Source organism: Thermobia domestica, chromosome 3 (assembly GCF_964235325.1).
Source record: "Thermobia domestica chromosome 3, izTheDome1.hap1.1, whole genome shotgun sequence".
In the NCBI taxonomy this organism is placed as follows: Eukaryota; Metazoa; Arthropoda; class Insecta; order Zygentoma; family Lepismatidae; genus Thermobia; species Thermobia domestica.
Genome location: NC_137456.1, coordinates 333,746,047 through 333,764,147, shown reverse-complemented (window position 1 = coordinate 333,764,147; position 18,101 = coordinate 333,746,047). Strand labels below are relative to the sequence as shown.

At 36.3% G+C, this 18,101-nt stretch overlaps 1 protein-coding gene across 1 annotated transcript in view; it reads right to left on the bottom strand.

The window, feature by feature from the left end:
* Window positions 1–1,958: 1,958 nt before the first annotated feature.
* Window positions 1,959–18,101, bottom strand: part of EMC6 (ER membrane protein complex subunit 6) — a 29,478-nt gene continuing 13,335 nt past the window's right edge. The window contains exons 3-5 of the mRNA XM_081752769.1: window positions 15,737–15,829; window positions 7,869–7,888; window positions 1,959–2,216 (exon numbers count right to left, since the gene is read on the bottom strand). Coding sequence (XP_081608895.1) covers window positions 2,186–2,216; window positions 7,869–7,888; window positions 15,737–15,829 — 144 coding nt within the window. The 3' untranslated portion in view covers window positions 1,959–2,185. The remainder of the gene's footprint in view (window positions 2,217–7,868; window positions 7,889–15,736; window positions 15,830–18,101) is intronic.

The following is an 18,101-nucleotide window of genomic DNA, read 5'->3' as shown; positions in this document are numbered from 1 at the left end:
CAAAATTACCGGAGATCTGGATATCCTAGTAACATGAGGTTGAGGATTTGTTCGCATCTCAGGTACTTGTGACATGGAGTGAGAGGTGGTAACACCTCTTATCCTATACATTTCCACTATCTACTTTTAACCCTTTGATATGGCAGAGCATATACGTTATGTCATGGGTATATGTCTCTTATTATTCCCCTTTCAGAGGTCCGGACTTTTCGCTGACAAGCAAGGACGAGATCATGAAGTCACATTTCAATAACTTTTTCTGATATATCCACTTGTTTCTCATATGACTAAAAATATTCGATTGTTTCGTAGTCAAGCAAGAATCAAAGAAAGGTTGTAAGAAAGTCTTACAGATATACGGTTCACAGTGCATGACCATAGATGACAAAATTACTCTTACCACCTCCTCCCGCCTTTATCCCTTATTCACTCATAGAGATCAGAAACCTTTTTTCTTTATCAAATTTCCCTTGTCGTGTACGTCACGCATACATATGCAATGTACCACCTGAAAGTTTGTTTCATTCTGAACCGTAATACTTGAATGAATAATGCTGTGGGGAGAGGATTTCAGCTCGTATTTTCTCCTCACTGTTTCTACAAGAAATTCTGGATTTTTCAACAGGATTGGGAAATCCGTATTCTCCCTCGTAAATATTCAAGATAGACTGTATCCAGTATGTGTAGCTGGAGCGGTCAAGTGGTGTGAAACTTCCTCTGAGGGATTATTTTAAATGAGAAATTATCCAAATTATCCCAAATTTTCCTTTTTGGGTACGTGGATTTGATTCCATTTGAAAGCTTGTATTATTTTGAAAAGAATGGCGTATGAACCATGAGGAGGAAGAACAGGAATACTTTTTCTGCCAAAAATTAAGAGACTTTGTTATGGTGCAGCACTCAAGTGTATGCAATATCTGGTATTACATGTGTCATCCTGAGCCCTTCAAGGACTTTCCGATAAAATAATAATAATAATAATAATAATAATAATAATAATAAATAACAGAGTTCGACTGACAGTTTGTTCTGGTGACAAATTCCTTGTAAACGATCCCTCGACTGAAAAAAAAAAAAAAAAGCACCAATTTGGTTTTGAATTTACTCAATCTTGCTTTCATGGAACAGGAACTGTTTTGTAGTGTTCCACTTCCGACTTCGGCGTTCTGTCTCGGGATTGTTCTCAAAAGTCCATGATTCATCTCCTGTAATAACGTGATTGAAGAATTCTGACTCCCTCTCAAGGCGGTTCAACAGATCAAGAAAGAAATCCCTCCGATTGGCCTTCTACTAAGACATGAGGTTCTTTGCAATCGCCTTGGCGCACATTTTTCTTACGTCGAAATTTGATGGATGGTAAACAAATTCAAATTTAATGCACTATTAATCATTCTCACCGTCAATCGGTGACCTGACTTCACAAGAGACTTCGCCTCTCTACACTTTGTATCATCCATTTTTGAGGCTGAAGGTCTTCCCGCACGAGATTCATCTTCCACTTGTTCTCGGACTTCTAAAAAGAACTTGCCATCTGTAAACTTGTGCTCTGGATAGGAAATGTTCTCCATAAGCCCTTTGTAACTTTTCGTAAGTCATAGTAGCGGATTCAAAAGGTTCACGCAAAATCTGACGGCACAACGTTACTCAAACTTTAGCCGCTCCATTTTCGTAACGCTCCTCACAAACATAACGTCATTTCAGACGCTCTTAACAATCGTGTAGCAACCGGAAGAAGTTCAAACTTGTTAACGCAAAATCTAACTTAACTGCCGTGTGAAGGCGGAGGTAGCAGCGTTGTGGGCTTGTGCACAGCGTTGCCAATCTCATTGGTCTCATTACTTGGATATAATTTCTGACAATTTAAATATGCACCAAACCATCTCTTTAAGCTCCTTTCTGAAGTACTATAACTGTTATACTCTTCTCTACAGAAAAGAGAATGAAATAAAAAATAACAGTTATAAAACAGATATTTATTTTAACAAGGAATAAAACATCTTAAATAATAACTTTGTGGAGAACATACAATTCTTAGCAGCAACTGCAAAAAGTTTCTTCAGAGTTCCTTTTATTCTATTTATTTACAACGACACGCACATTCACTGGCCCCATTCCAAATATGTAAAAACATCCACCAGACACGAACAAGTGCAATCACAACTTTCACTGCTTCTTGAGAATGAACTCAGTACACATGCACCATTCCAAACAAGAAGCTAGGATTTACGTTAAGAAAAATATATATTATCAAGGATAAGTATCAATAATATACATGGAGAGGACTTATATGTAAATATACAGGGGTTGGACAAAAAAAAAAAAAAAAATCTAAAACGTTTGCAAAAGTGTGAAAATCATACCTAGTATGGTGTGGGCCCTCCTTTTGCGTCCAAAACAGCTTTGATCCAACGTGGAAGGGACGTATACAGCTCCTGAATCGTGGTATGTGGAATTTTGTGCCAATGTTCCTCCAAAACATGCTCCAGTTCTGCAAGGGATGCTGGTGGAGGGTAATGAGACCGAACACGCCTTTCTAACTTAGACCACAATGGCTCAATGATGTTCAGATCTGCTGATTGTGGGACCCACGGGAGGTGTGATAGCTCCTGGTCATGCTCCTAAAACCATGATTTCACAGTTTTTGCAGCGTGACACGGAGCCAAATCATCTTGGTAGATGCCATCACAATCAGGGGACAATATTTGGGCCATAGATAGAACATGGTCCCCCAAAATGGCCTCATACGCCTTAGCATTCATCATTCCATGCAGGGCTATGATGGGACCTGCAGAAAACTACCATATCACTGCCCATATTGTAACAGAACCACCCCCATGCTTTACAGTTGGGAGCAGTCTGTATCATAGGTTTGCGACGTTTTCTCCATACGTAAACACGACCGGTTGTTGGAAACCAGGTGAAGCTCGATTCATCGGACCTCATTACGTGTTTCCACTGCTCATGAGTCCACGACTTGTGGTCCTTGCACCACTGGATACGCCTCTTCGCATTTACTGCTGTGACCTGGGGTTTGGCGATAGCTGCCCTGCCATGAATTTTCATTTTATGAAGTTCCCGTCGATGAAAGCGGGTTCTGTAGGTCGGAATTGAGTTCAGACGTAATTTTCATTGCAGTGGTCCTCTTTTTAGCTGCTACAATCCATTTTAATGCCCTCCGGTCCCTATCTGACAGAATTGTCTTTCGAGTACTGTTGTGCTTTGCAGACGTCTTTTGTCCATGAATTGTGTATGCCCTCGTGACATTGAACACAGTGCCTTTTGATACCCCCACAATGTTCGCCACTGTTGCCACTAAAGCTCCAACCAGACGGGTACTAATGATCATGCCTCTTTGGAAGTCTGTCAGGTCGCCCATTTTACCGCACCACTTTCACACCACGACACTCACAGGTGAACTGGTTACTGCTGACGGAAGAGGAAGGTCCACTTCACACATTGAAAACAAAAAATGATCTGCAACCGCAACACGTGTTGTACAATGGAGGGCCAAACTTACGTGACCTGTATGAAGTGTTTTTAGATTGTTTTGTCTACCCCCTGTATCTTTATATACCCTAGCATTTGGAATTATTTTTGGTTATTTAATCCGTATACCAGTACTAAAGGGGTTTAGCACATCTAAAAACAATAGAACCATGTTTACCTTTCAATATTTACTTTTTATAACAAAGTTACGCTCTTATTCGAGAAGTTTACTTCCATAGACTTTGCGTCCATTAACTGTTTTCCCTAAAACAAATAAATCACAAGAATTATATATCGTACGCGACTGTAACCACGATGAGCTTTCTACACATATTGTAATGAAACCATGAACTATGAATTAAAACTCATAATTTTTATCCATGAAAATTATAATGGCAATTCGGTAGGTGAAAATGGAATGAAGTTTCTTTTGTAATATCTTAACTTTTGAATACGTGCATAACATTATTTTTAAAAATCACAAGGACAGGATTTGTAATCAAGAAATCATTGGAAGGAGAAGCAAAATAGTCAAGAATCACGTGTAATCAAATAATAATATTTTTCAGTAGTAATTAACAATTCGGATAAAATCACGAAAAAGATGAAAGCAAACACCTATTGAATTGCAATTATGATTTTTATAAATAAAAATGATGATTTTTTTAATTCTTAGTTCATGGTTTCATTACAATATGAAATGAAATATGATGTGCGGACCTTTAGTTCCCGAGTTATTCGTCATCAGAATTGGGTTCGGGCAAAGAGACATCAAGAAATTTCACTAAAACGCGAGAGATGGATCTAATCTGATCTAATCTAATTTTGTTCAAATTTTATTGTTGGTATGGTGGTAGACTCTGATAAGGTTAGTAATGCTTATGAAATACTGTTCTGCAGACGTTTGATTTCCGAGTTTTGGCCATCAAATTTAGACTTTTCACTTGCTAAAATCAAGAAATATCCCTGAATTAGTTAGGATACAGAACATATGCAATGCACACAAACAATCCAAACGATAGGAAGGCGTATTATATTTAAGTTCACTTGTGAATATGGCCACCAAAATGGATTTCTACGTGGGAAATAGTACTTTAACAGGTAAGAAAATTGCCTATGTTGATTAATCTTTTGTTACATTGTATGCTTAAAATAACGGCTAAATCAATAATGGAAGAATTTTTCTCGCCTGCGTGAAACTTACTTTAAGTATGTTATATTTTGTGTGTTACGTTTTGCCTTTTTCCACATAATTTTTGCTACTTGAGAATGCTATTCACACAGGTACGAAATTTAGTAACAGAAAGTGAATAATGGAAGGCAAACATGGTTTAATTTGTTTCAAACTAATCCTAAAGCCTACCAGGCACATACAATAACAATATTGAGCTTGACAAACATTTTATTCATTTTATTGAAGCGTATGTACGAGAGCTTCTACCATTCTGTGTCTGTCTACTTCACGATAACTTTCGTGGGATTTAAGAGCAATTGACTCCCTTTAGTAACATGGGTTTTTAATGTCTATACACTAAGTAACCTCAATATTTTGATCCATTCTGGAAGCTTGCTTGCCATCAGTTCCTGCGCTTCTCTTGAAATCTGATTATTTCTTTATCTGATTGATGTGATTTGTTGTACTGTTGTATGAAAAGAAAAAATAAGACCACAAAGTATTCCTTTAAAAAACAAAACAAAACAAAAAAAAAAAATGATAACATCACTGTTTATTGATCACCTAGCTTGATTTATATTTGTGGACTAACAATTCATGAGTATCGGTTTTCGCATGTCTACTTTTGAATTATTGATTCTGATGATGTGATGTAACGTATGTATTGATCCTGATGTTGTGATGTTGTAACACACTTATTTCCTCTTGTGTGGCTCTTTATTCAGGTATAAATGTGTATATTTAGTCTACATACATTTTTAATACAATTCCTCCTATTTCTATAATCAATTAACAAACATTTCCTTTACTATTCTTTCCAGAATCTCAGCATCAAAACAGAACAGAAGACTATCAATACTGCGTGTGTAGATAGCTGCAGGGAGATCAGAGTTGCAATAATTCTTATACGAGATTGACAATTATCCGAAATCAATTGAATAATGCTTCTGTAAAGATTAAGTACGTCCTGTATGAAAAACAAAACAAACTCCTTTTGATTTTAGTTGAAGATTGTGTTATTCCACCTGTGATCCAGTTCGCCCTATCTAAATTAAAGTTAGGTTCTTCAGTCCTGATAATTTTTTCTTTCCAATTTTGCAATTTTTTTTTTCTTTCTTTCAGTGTTGCTGGAAACTTGGGACATCAATGTAAAACATCCACTCATTCTGTTTGGTGGCCTGTTTCCTGTAGATGCCTTCATAAGCCTAAAGTGTGTGTGTGTGTGTGTTGGCGGGGGGGGGGGGGGGGGATCTTCATCTCTTGTGTCTCTAACATGTTTTCTAACTTTGGTGGAGATATTAGATTATAAAAATAACAGAAACTGTATGTAAGAAGTATATAGACTAAGTATAGACATTTACATATGAATGAATAAAAAGTCACAGAAGAAGAAACCAGTACAAGAAATAGTGTCACAACACCATAATCAAGAATCCACAAGCAAACATACGAAAACCGTTAGTTATGAATTGCAGTTAATGAAGCCAGGTGATTAGTAAACAATTTTTTTTTTTTTTTTTTTTTAAATACTTGATGGACTCAATTTTTCTTTCATACAACAGAATAATAAATCACACCATTCGGATGGAGAAATAATTGAATCGCACGCAACATAATTTTCTTCTTTCAGCTTCCATCATCATGATTTTTGAATTTCTCATGTGGTTCGGATCCTACGTTAAACTGTAAGCCACGTCTCATATAGCCTCGCTGCTGAACTCAAAATCAAATCGAATCAAACCTTTTTGAATCTGTCTGGATTCTGTGAGGTGTTCTTCAGAAAAGTATGTGGAAATCCCCCCCCCCAAAAAAAAAAAAATCATGACTTTTCTATGAAATACAGCAACTTCCCTGACTGTCCGCATATTCTGAAGTATTTCCCTGCCTTCAAGGTCAGTGTGAACCGTAAATAATAACTGAAGGGAGGAAAAAAGGCCTTACAAATCAAAAATATCTATAATTATCGTTTTTTTTAAGCATGCTTATATCAGTAAACTAGCTAAATTAATACAACCGTATACGCCTGTGTACTGTTCGTTCCTCAATTTTTCGGAAAGTATAAAAAGAAAAAAAAAATGATGATCCGTGTAATGTCCGCACTTACCAGATTTTAGATTCTGTATATTTTCTATTATCCACTATTTGAGAAATAGAAGTTTCAGACACAGCGCGAGTACCGGTAATCAAACTTATGAAGTGAAAAAGATCAATGTAATGCCCGCACCCTGAAATTTTGGACAAAAATATATGAACAACTACACGGGCGTATACAGTATCAACTAAAATATTTGAAATTTATTCCAAGAATAGTATTTTTTAACATCTAAAAACAAAGTTCACTAATCCTATCATAAGCTTTTTATACTTGATCTAGGTATAACTTCAGCAATTCATTTGCTGATTTCCTCAGCCAATTTTAAAAAATGAAGAAATGTGTTGAACTACAGTTCGTCTGCGATTCACTTGAATCATTCTTACGTAATCACAACAAGGCCATAGAAGAGAGATTCTTTAAATAGAATTGTTGTTTTAAATATTTTATATTTAATGGCCTTTTTTTTTTCGAAAAAATTAAACTCCATGGGATTTCTAGCAAAAGACGTTTTTTTTTATTTATTTATTTTTTAAAACTGACTAGGAAAGGCTGTAGATGGATTGCTGAAATTTTTACCAAGATCAAGCATCATAAGCTCATGAAAAGTTTAGTGAGATATAATTTTTAACAAATATAACATCTTTTGTATTATTTTAACGTGCAAAAGAAAAGGCTTCCACAATTAAAAACCTCCTTGAATTTGTGCCTAAAACAATATTAAGAAAACAACAAACTAACACTATGTATGTTCCCAATTATATGTCATTTAAAGCAAAGATAAAACCACAAAAATACATTACGATTTAGCTAAAGTTAATTAAATTAAGATCCTACAATCGTGTTCACTCGCCTACTGAGTACAACGTTAACATGGACATCACCTCACACAAATAATTTATTGTTTGTTTTGTGAACTTTCATATTGGTTTTTACAATATTTCACCTCTGCTGAACCATATTTTCAGTATCTCTACGGATATGCTTTTGAAACTAACACCTAAGAAAGAAATGTTTACCTTGAAAAAAAAAAAAAAAAAAAAAAATTACGAATATGTAAAACTTAAAATTTCAAAAATTCAATCCTTCGAAGGATATTAATATTTAAAAGGATACGTCCAGAAAAGAATGTAGGTCTGTGAGAGAGTTAAGGAAAATATTACGATTGACAACCTGAAAGCACAAAATACCTTGGCTAAACACTGATATGTAAATAAATATGCTCTGGTAGATAAGATTCTTTATTTATAGACACACTTTTATATTTAAAAAGAAAAAAGTTGCACCAGTTACTATTATGGTTTAATGTAATTTAATTGAATTTCAAAACACGAGTGTTGTTTATTCAGACACAGTGAGAGGAGGATATTAGAGCTGTAAACTTGTACATCTTACCTATTAAGAGAAACTCCAAACACTTTACATTTGTTAAAAAAGATGATGATATGAAATGAAATAGTTTAATGTCTCATGTTACGCCCTTTAGGGCTAAGGCAGACGGATGATTGTGGCAAGTGAATAAGGATGGAAGAATTAGTGGAATGAGAGGAAGCGGGAGGACCCGAGAAAACCCACCGACACGAAGTTGTTTACCACAAACTTACTTGGTTGCGGATTAAACCAGGGACCCCACTAACCAAAGGCAAGCGCTCTACCCCTGAGCAACCGTACCCCCTTCCTACAAAGGATGTGGATAAAGACAGACCTTTTTTCACTTATAAGCCAATGTAAAACATAGTGTGTTTCGTAATGTTTATATCTTGTCAAAATTAAATTGGTAAGGAATTTTGACATCCTTTTCATTATGTAAAAATAACAGAAGCAAAAGAATATAAAGGTATCAATTTTTTTTTTTTTTTTTTTTTTCGGAATCGTCATTAGAGCACCCACTGGAGGTTTCGTGAAGGATATCCGCAAGTGTTCTAGTCTGAGTTGATGTGTAGCGCCATTTGCCCATAAAATATCCACAGCAATATATCCACAGCAGCCGATACATAGGTTCATATATCTATAAATGCTTGTGTTCGACGAGAAGGAGTTTTTTGTTAATTCTACATATTATGAAACACGCATATCAACTGTGACACCACACTAATGACAAACGTATTTTGTTTTCTTTCTACTTCAGCGTTAATAGTTGCATTTGTTGGAAGTTTCTGTGTTTTCGGCTACATTCCAAGATCATTTCGAGCGATAATTAGTGTTCAACTTGAGATTTGTATATGCTCAGCATGCAGAGCATACTTTGGCACTAATCTGTAAATCACAGCTTTTATGATGATATATCATTTTCTCATTGTAAACAACAGGAAATCACTTTTCGTTTTTAAGCAGTTTTTACACGAGTTGCACTGCTTTCTAGGCATTATTTTTCAATAAAATACACCCAACACATCAAATAATCAGTACCAAACCTCTACAACACCACACAGCTATTTGTGTTACTATTTCACTGAAGCGAGAACGTCAAGAAACGTCCGAAAGTCCACGTGCCGTCTTATGTATTGATTGGCACACAAACTATTTTGTTTCGTACCACAGCTGCGTTCACATGAATGCTTGTTTATAAGCTTTTTAACTCTAGTATTCATAAAAACAAGAAATATAATGGTTCACGGCACATCTCTTAATAAAAGTGTTGTAAGTTGAAAGAACGTCGAAATTAACACAATGTTAACAAGTATGCTTTGTTTGCAGGGTTCCTTCTGTAACTTGCCACAATATTTTTTATATGGATCTTCTATAGGCGTAACGCTTAATACTTCATATCTAAACAATATTCTGGCTTTCACAAACACTTTTACTTTCTATGATAATCACAAGCGAGAAAAGACCTATCACTACTCACTTCATTCGTGTTTCGTGAAATAAACTTCTGGCAAGTAAGTAAATGCATGCATTACTTTTTTTTTTTTTTTTTTTTAAATAATGTTTCATTCAGGCATTTTTAATAATATCTTTAAGTGACACTTAATAGAGATTTCCAAGGAGCTGATGAATAAGGAACAACTTACTGCGCGTTTGGTTAACCTGGAGCAAAAACATTAAAACTTGAGGGTTCTGAAAAAATGGGGGAAGGAATTCCCATTTCAAGGCTATATACGTGACTGAACACCTTAGGGTGGGTAATACCGTAATTGTCAGATATATCTGCAGCTGTGCTATCATAGACGAGATGCGAGGCGGAAATCATTTCTCACTACAGTAAATACAGCAAAAAGAGACAATCAGCAATGCAGACAGTAGATTGCCTTCTAAAGTTTTCCCATAGTGTCATCAACTCAGATCAGTTGTTCTTTGCTCAATTATCACACGCAGAGGTCGCATATCAATTTACGTCAATCAATCGACAGTAACTAATTGAAACCACTCATGAAGCATTCCGGTAGCTTCTTACGTTAAAAAGGAATGCCATACGAGTATAATATATGGAATATATGGGCAATATTAATTGCAAAATATCAGGGTATCTACAAAGCTTAAATCGGTTGTTCCTTCTTTCATTAACATAATGATAATACAACCGTTGGCGGTGTTCTGAAAATGGACACTGCATTGTCCAAACACAACAGCTTGTACCACACTTATATGTATTAAATGTATGGCATAAAATAAATGACAATGTTCAAAAATCAGGGTGTCAACTTATGTCTTGGTATGTCCATTGTAATACTCCTCAATTGTTTTCTTTTCCTTTCTTTCTTTTATTTATTTATTTATTTCAGTTCTGGGGCCGCGGTGGCTCAGTGGTAGAGCGTTCACCTCTGGTGCTTGGGGTCCCGGGTTCGATCCCAGCCCCCGCCATGTGAACTTTGTGGTGGACAAACACCGTGTGCGTGGGTTTTCTCAGGGTTCTCCTGTTTCCTCCCACATTCTTCATTCCACCATTTCATTCATTACTCATCATCAACGTCTCCTTTAGCCTAACCGGCATAACCGTGGGACGTAAAACTCAAAGATTTCATTTCATTTCATTATTTAAGTTCAGTCTGGTAAAATTCTCAAAAAGTTCATGCTGGTAAAATTCTGAAAACAGCAGGAGAAATTTGAACAAGTTTACGTAATAATGTAATTCGCGTTAGAACTACAGTGCTGCTGCAGCAGTAAAATCAAAATAGAAATAACACGAAACCTCTGAGCAAAGCACAATCTTTTTATCGTAGTAATAGTTTCGCCAACTAAAGAAACTTATGGTTTCATCAGACACATTATAATGCACGAGTGTGTTTCATATTTACTATGAAAAAAGCATTCAGATCGTAAATAACACTATAGATTTTTGCTTTAAAAAAATAATCGAAAATTCATTTGGAAACGAAATTATTTTTAAAATTTTATAAATTAATAAAAAAAAATGCACGAACTGTTCTGAATGTATTCCAAAGTTTCATTTTGAGATCAGCATGGAATCATTTGTTATAAAAGTTTCTACTTCCAAACGTGGAGTTAAAAATCGCGTTAATTTAGGTTCTTCTAAAATGGACGGAAATAGTAATTTTTTTGCTCTTCCAGAAACGGTAACAAGTATGTGCTACTAAGTGCTTGACAACAGGGATTACCTAACTGTGAAGCATTACACATATTTCCATGTGGGGAGCAGAATTCAACTTGGTGATTCATGCAGATGCACGGGCGGACACATTCCAGACATATATCAACTTGTTGCCACTGAGGTACTCGATTTTACATATAGCTGATTTCGGTCTAGAGGCTGAATTGCTTTTTCCTGCAACAGCTCATAGAAAGGGGGCTTGTGATAGGGTCGGTGGCACAGTTAAAGAGATTGGCAGCCCGACCAGATTTGCAGCAACCATATAATAACATAATTCTTACACCCTAGTAGTTTATTGACGGGCAGCAGCGAACTTTACTGGAGTGCATTTTACATTTGTCAGTCAAGGAGAGTTCACCCAGTCAGCAATATTCCTAATCATAAACAATTTCCGGTACATACAAATTTCCAGCGTTCATTTCTACAGTTTCAGATACTTACTTCCAAACATTTTGTCAAGCTATTTTTATATTGATTGACTTCATTGGAACAGACACTCGCCAAATTCGATGACAATCTGGCAGCAGGAGATATAAGTGGATACATATCTGTAACAATAGGATGGGGTCCCTAATTTGATAATTCCCGGCTAAATAAGTTTGAAGTGGTCAACATTGTGTCCGTGTATTTTCAGGGAGTACTCCCATTTCTTTCTATAATCTCATTCTTCCATCTCTCTTTGAACTCTTTTTGAGTTTTACGTTCCACGCTTATGCCGGTTAGGCTAAAGGAGACGGTGATTATGAATAAGTGTGAGGAAATGGTGGAATGAAGAAAGTGGGAGGAAACGGGAGAACCTCGAGAAAACCCAAGCACACGGTATTTGTCCACCACAAAGTTCACTTGGCGGAAGCTGGGATTGAACCCGGGACCCCAAGCACCAGAGGTGAATGCTCTACCACTGAGCCACCGCGGCCCCTCATTCTTCCATCATCATTTCCTTAATCATTCGTTTCCCTTAGCCTAACGGGCATTATCGTGGGAAGCTAAACAAAAACAATAGGTGGTGGCTGGCATACGTTTTGGAGAAGATGGAGAGCAACATGAAGTGAATGTAACATTTCTCTATTTAGGTGATCCTCTCCATTGTTTGCGTATTCTGAGAAGCCAGATGCTCTCTGGATCCGTGCAGTGAATGTACTATGCAAGGTGTACTCTGTGACTCCAACACGCCGACTATACACCTTGCCTGGCGAAGATTCAGTCACAATGACGCCTTTCCAGTTCACTACAAACTAAGTTGTAAGCAGTATTCTGTGAAGGCTTGAACTTGCAAATATGGACAAAAAAAACCTATGTCTTATTTTTCCTTTCACTATGTGTGTTATTAATTTGATTTGAATATATTCTTTTTATGAATATATTCTATTCTTTTTCATCGTTAATTTATCATCTACAACAGATAAGTAGTTTGTGAACTGATTTCGTTTCATTTTTTCTATGATCTCTCATCGTTCTTTTAATAAATGAAAGTAACAGGCTGCAAGAGTTAGTTTCTGACTTCGAACCAAATATTCCACCGTTATATCACACAAGCAGATTACACTATTTTCCTGTATCGTTGAAAGTATGAAAAGTTAGAAAATAAAATTATTGATGGTGAAATATAATTGATACTGTTGGCTATAACTCACTACAAAGAAAGCAGTGAAACTACTGTTTTACAACATTATATGGAAATTATGCTTAATATACTACATATAAATATTATTCAAATCTCCTTCATGTTATTTTTTTTTAATGTAGAACCTAAATTAAAGCGATTTTCAACTTCACGTTTCAAAGTGGAAACTCTTGAAACAAATGATACCATATTGATCCGAAAATAGAACTTTGGGGATACATACACAACAATCGGAATTCTTTTATAAATTTTAATTATTTATTTTTGAGATTTTTTTTGCGAAAAATGTAAATAAACCAATAAAATTCTGTATGTTATATACCACCTCAAAGCTTCTTTCATAAACCTTAAAATGGCACTTTACTCAACATTCTACGCCCTTTAAGTCAGCCGCAAATGGCAATCGGTCAAATCTTCTCATGCAATTTTTAGTAAACTGCGAGAATTTGGGGGCCTGTAATTTGGAAAACAGTTCATAAATCAACCTGAGCTTTCCGCTTGTTCTACACACCGGTGATAACGGTTAGAATATATCTCACTGCAATCTGTAGGAGTCAATCTGAAATTTTGTATTGATTTGACATGGAATGATCAATTTTTGGGCGCAATAAGAGAGCCTTGACATTCAAGACTACAAAAATGTGCTATGAGTTTTTGGCAGCAAACATCAGTATTGTGAAAGGACCGGGTGGTGAAAACCAACGTATTCAGAAGTGGTTGTAAAAAATGTGTACAGACAGGTTGAACGAATTTCAACAATCAATTAGGCACGCAGTGGAAGCATTGGTAATGAAAAACTCACAAAATTCTTCACCGTCAACTGCGCTTGCACGCACATAAGGTACAATTGTGCACTAAGTCGAGCCTGATAACGTACCAAAGCGCGAAAGAATTGCAATTACTATGCTGGATATGGCGTAGCTAACGATATCCTTTTATTGCGCATGATGTTTTCAAACGAGGCCAAGTTTCACCTATTGCGGAAGGTAAAACGAAAAATGTACAAATCTGTGGCTGAGGAAACCCCCGTGCAATCACAGTACTACAAAAGTTAACGTTTGGTATGGTCTTATGGATAGTCAAATTGAGGGGCAGTTTTACCTTCAAGAGAATACTGTTACAAGAAAGTCTTACTAGGACACGCTACAGAACTGTGCTATACCACAGATAGCCCACATGCAAATGATAATCTTTCAGCAGGAAGGTGCCCCACTACACTGCAGCCTTGAGGTCCGACACTTTTTAAATGTCACGCTCCCCAATCTTTAGATTGGTCATGGTGGACCAACTTCTCAGCTTCCACGATCCCCGTATCTCCTCAAAGGATTCTTTATTTTTTTTTTTTATGGGGGTACATCAAGGACAAAGTGAACACTACGAACGTTGACAACACATTGAACCTAAAACATCGCATACGAGACGCCATGAACTCTTGTCATATTACAAATGCTGCACAATACATAGGACGGAACTGACATAAGGTTAGGCATTCTTGGTGCCACCAAGGGTGCCCATATGCAAGTACTGAAAAGAAGTGTAATAATTTGTTACTCTATTTTTTTTTTTTTTTTTTAAGCTACATTATCATTTTTACGTATACTTATGATGGAACAGAAATTTTTTCCCCCTATATTTGTTTGAAATCTTGGAGTGTCACGTTGGACATCCTGTGCTAGATTTTTTTAAAAATATTTTTTAATTATTAGATGGTTTCTTTATTTTATGGTTTCCATGATTTTTGTTCTACGAAATTATGAAACATCGAGGTCATGATAGACGGTTAGATGGATTAAGTATACAAATGCAATCCAACATCGAATCAGTATTCATATTTTTATCAGGGGCTGCGGTGGCTCAGTGGTAGAGCGTTCACCTCTCGCGCACGGGGTCTTTCGTTCGATCCCAGCTCGCCTTAAGTGAACTTTGTGGTGGACAAACACCGTGTGAGTGGGTTTCCTCGGAGTTCCCCCGTTTCCTCCCCTTCCTTCATTCCACCATTTTTTTATTTATCATCATCACTGTCTCCTTTAGTAGCCTAGAGGCATAAACGTGAGACGTAAAAACTAAAAGATTTCATTTCATTTTCACACTTTTATCAGAGATTTTACTTCCAGCAGTTTGAATTTCTACACATGAGCAGGAAAATTTTACGCTACGAGAATGCCATTTCTTTATAACTCCTTAAATAATATATTCTTAAGAGAGCGCTTTTAAGAGGGAAATTAATACAACGCATAGATTTACAGTACAGAAGTTTGTACTCTCAGGTATCTCTTAATCTGGTTGTCAAGTTACTGGTTTTCTCACAAACTGCGGATTAAAAAAAAATCTCTGAGTTTAGCGTCCCACGGTTATACCCTTGAGGTTAAGGGAGACGATGATTAAAGCAAGTGAATGATGATGGAAGAATTGGTGGGAGTGAGAGGAAACGGGAGTATCCTGAGAAAACCCACCGACACGATGTTGTCCACCACCAATTTACTTGGATGGGGATCGAACCAGGGACCCCACGCACCAGAGGTAAGCACTCTACCACTGAGCCACCGTTCCGGATAAATTTTTTATCTCATGGCTATGGATTATGTTCGCCACTAGTCAGCGACTGAACCAGGGAGGATTCACTTACCAGATGAGAGCAATCTATCATTAAACCAATTTAAAATTACTACAATTAACCATAGTAAATTTAATTACCACCTTCAATTATTAGTAACTAACAAAATCAAAAAACTGAAGAATGGACGATCGAAAGATCAAATTCTCTTTGTAAAAAATCAAACCGTAAAGCTGTACTAAATGAAAGGATACAAATAGTCCGCCGAAGAAGCCGTTAGTGAGAAGCGTCCTCCGACTGATGAAGTATTTCCTCCATTGTGGTCCAGCTTTCATCAGCAGCAGACCCTGAAACAATACATTAAAGAGTTATTATTACAAACCGGAGTTGTGATAAAACAAAAAACTGGCAGCAAAATAAGTTTAAAAATGACCCTAAAAAGTGAAATATGTATTACAATTTATACCATTAATTTACCAAATGTTTAGATTCCCGGCGGGAGCTCATGTGGTTCGGATTCCACGTTAATCAGTAGGTCCATGCCTCATATAGCCTCGCTGCTGAAAGGGACGCTAAACTAAAATCAACTCAACTCAACTCAAATGTTCACATTAAATGTGCTAATCTACATTAAGGACTGTAAAGTAGCATTAACTAGTATGACTTCGAAAATATCAATAGATAGAACACAGCAAACTAAAGAAACAGAAACGAAATTACAAATCATAACAATATTAATACCATAAATGCAAAACTGCAGAGAAAATATGATAATAAATGCCATGAACTGAAAACTACGAAAGAAAAAGTTTGGTTCATATCAGATAAACTTATTTCGGCATCTGATAAAACAGTCATGCCATACAACACATTTCTGATTGCAAAATACCAGAAGCACTTTTTTCAAGTTGCCCATCCTTTAAGTTGTATTCGAGGCGTGAAAACGACCGTTCAATCTCTACCGAAGTGAAAGAAACACGAATGAAGCACATCAAAACCTTAGAAATTATGGAGACATTAGTACATTGTACTTTCCGTATATTTGATCAGACTACATTGATTCCTTCCCTTTGGTGAAGTGAGTTAAATTCCATATCTCACTAGTGATCTAAATCCCACAATAGCGACGAACAATCTGACTTGTATTTCCAGTAGAAAGATGAGGAAAACTTCAAATGCTACCATAAAATGGCACATGTGGCCAATTATCACAATGCATGGCTTTTATTCACGATTTCTTCTGAAAAATGGCACTATACCACAACTGTCGGTCTGTAGTTATCATTAACTTATAAAAACATAAATAACTAGCTAGCTTTATGGCTTAAAGACCCTAAAGGTTCATTAGCAAAGAGAATAACTTATCCACTGTTCTCTATCTTATAACAAGGACCGCAGTGGCTCAATAGTAGAGTGTTTCCCTCTGGTGCGTGGGTCCCTGGTTCGATTGCAGCCTGCACCAAGCGAACTTTGTAGTGGACAAACACCGTAGGAGTGGGTTTTCTCGAGGTTCTCCCGTTTCCACACACTTTATTCATTCCACCATTCAATTCATTTCTCATTATCACTGTCACCTTTAGTCTTTAAATTAAAATCTTTGATTTAAATCAAATTCCGAAATAAATTAATTTGAAGTGAAAATAAGTGAAATTCCGTTTCTGTTCTGTTATTTCGCTTATGGAAGATAATAATCATAACACAGTGAGACGCAAATGTATGTACAGCACAATATGAAAACGAGCGTTTCATGCGATGATTACAGAAAATCCCGTTTTGAACGAGTACCAGAATAATCCTGCTTTCTTCTCTTAGTAACATAAGGTTTGTAAATCGTTAACTATTCCACTGAGGAAATCACCATTCGACATTAAAGGCGAAAATTCTTCTGTGCGCGCGCCTGTTTGTTCCCAGATAATATGCGCGTATTTAGGAGGGTCCGATCCGCTCTCCGAAACTTAAAAATTTTGTACCTTTTACGTAACTTCAGGCGAAATTTATGTATTTTGGTTCCGCAAGCTAGTTCTAGACCGCCCGATTTTTTAAAAATATCGTCCCTTTCCGGCATTAACGCAGTAAGCGACATTTTTTTCGAAATTGACTTTTTTATAGTTTTTGGCTCAGAATTTTAAGGCGCATCGAATGGTCTAATCGACATGTTTCTATCTTTAACCGTTACCGAGATAGCTATGTCGCTTACACGGGTGTAATTAGACTTACTGGAGGCAAAAGTGCCGTATGTAACACTCAGTCGTTTTTATTTACTGTATAAATGTTTCTGATGAAACAAAGAAACTGACTTCTAGTCTACATTGTTTCAAACACCAAATCATTTTCGTACTTGGAACAAATAAAAGTGGTATGTATGAACATGATTAATACAATATTTCACGGCAAAAGTGTAGTAAGCGCCAGCTTGTAGTTGATTCTGAGTCGCTTGAAACAATTTTGATGTAATGATATCAATGGTTTCCAATATTTGTTGCAGTTCTCTTTACCTGCTAAGAACAAATACTTTTCTTTACAGCAATTTTGCTATCTTAAAAATATACGTAAGAGGCTCTCAGTCTCACTTCTGAAGTAAACGGTAATATTGTTATAGCTACTTACTGCTATTTTACT